We start from the raw sequence: 858 nt of genomic DNA, 5'->3' as shown, positions 1-858 counted from the left end.
CAGCGAAAAGTATTGCAAGGAGAAGATACTGCTTTGATGTTACGCAGTTCCTTTCGCAAAAGAATGTAGTTTAAAATTTCGTATTAAACACTATAACATTATATACAAATATATATCGATATTAAATGTGAAAGTGACCGACTGGTAGAATGCTGTACAATACATCACATAGTGTTAATGATTAACCCATCAACGACATTTACCTCTTCCTCGGCATTTACCTCTTCCTCGGCATTTACCTCTTCCTTTCTTCGTAACTGAAGTGTCTCTCCCTTCCTCTCTTCCACGCACACCAGTTTAAAGTCAACCGACCACCCTTGATTCCTGGGAATGTTCCCGGCCAGGTAATAGTAACACAGATCTTATTGAGACTAAGCAGTTGTTACCTTATATGATTTTCGATATATATATACATTAGATTTAGGCATGTATATTCTGATAATACGCACGTACTTGGAATGTATGAGATGATACCAAATTCATGTAGAACAATAATCAATCTGTTATCTTCTTTCTTACGAACGGAGATACACAGACATCTCTTCCCTTAAAACGTCTTTTGCAACGTACCCATCTTCACAGATTCCTTTCCCGATTGAACAGACCCGCGGCCAGGGCCACACCATCTCTGTCTGTGGCAACGGCAGGGTCGACGAAGGGGAGCAGTGCGACTGTGGCCCAAGGGACGAGTGCGATAGAAATGACCCTTGCTGTGACCCGGTGACCTGCAGACTCAAGCTGGAGGCTGAGTGTGCAACAGGTCCCTGCTGTGACAATTGCCGGGTGAGTGCGGACCTACCTGTGGCGGATGTGCTGCACGTTTATCAGTATTTTGTGGTCAATTGTTTTATGATATTT

At 43.0% G+C, this 858-nt stretch overlaps 1 protein-coding gene across 1 annotated transcript in view; it reads left to right on the top strand.

Moving 5' to 3' along the window:
• The window catches only part of LOC119581870 (disintegrin and metalloproteinase domain-containing protein 11-like), a gene marked incomplete at its 5' end in the record, with an annotated part of 193,377 nt that overhangs the window by 139,747 nt on the left and 52,772 nt on the right, over positions 1-858 (top strand). The window contains 2 exon segments of the mRNA XM_037930027.1: positions 297-344; positions 583-783. Coding sequence (XP_037785955.1) covers positions 297-344; positions 583-783 — 249 coding nt within the window.

Source organism: Penaeus monodon, chromosome 15, assembly GCF_015228065.2.
Source record: "Penaeus monodon isolate SGIC_2016 chromosome 15, NSTDA_Pmon_1, whole genome shotgun sequence".
Taxonomy (NCBI): domain Eukaryota; kingdom Metazoa; phylum Arthropoda; class Malacostraca; order Decapoda; family Penaeidae; genus Penaeus; species Penaeus monodon.
Note: the sequence above shows the minus strand (reverse complement) of the source record. Positions and strands in the feature narration are given on the sequence as shown.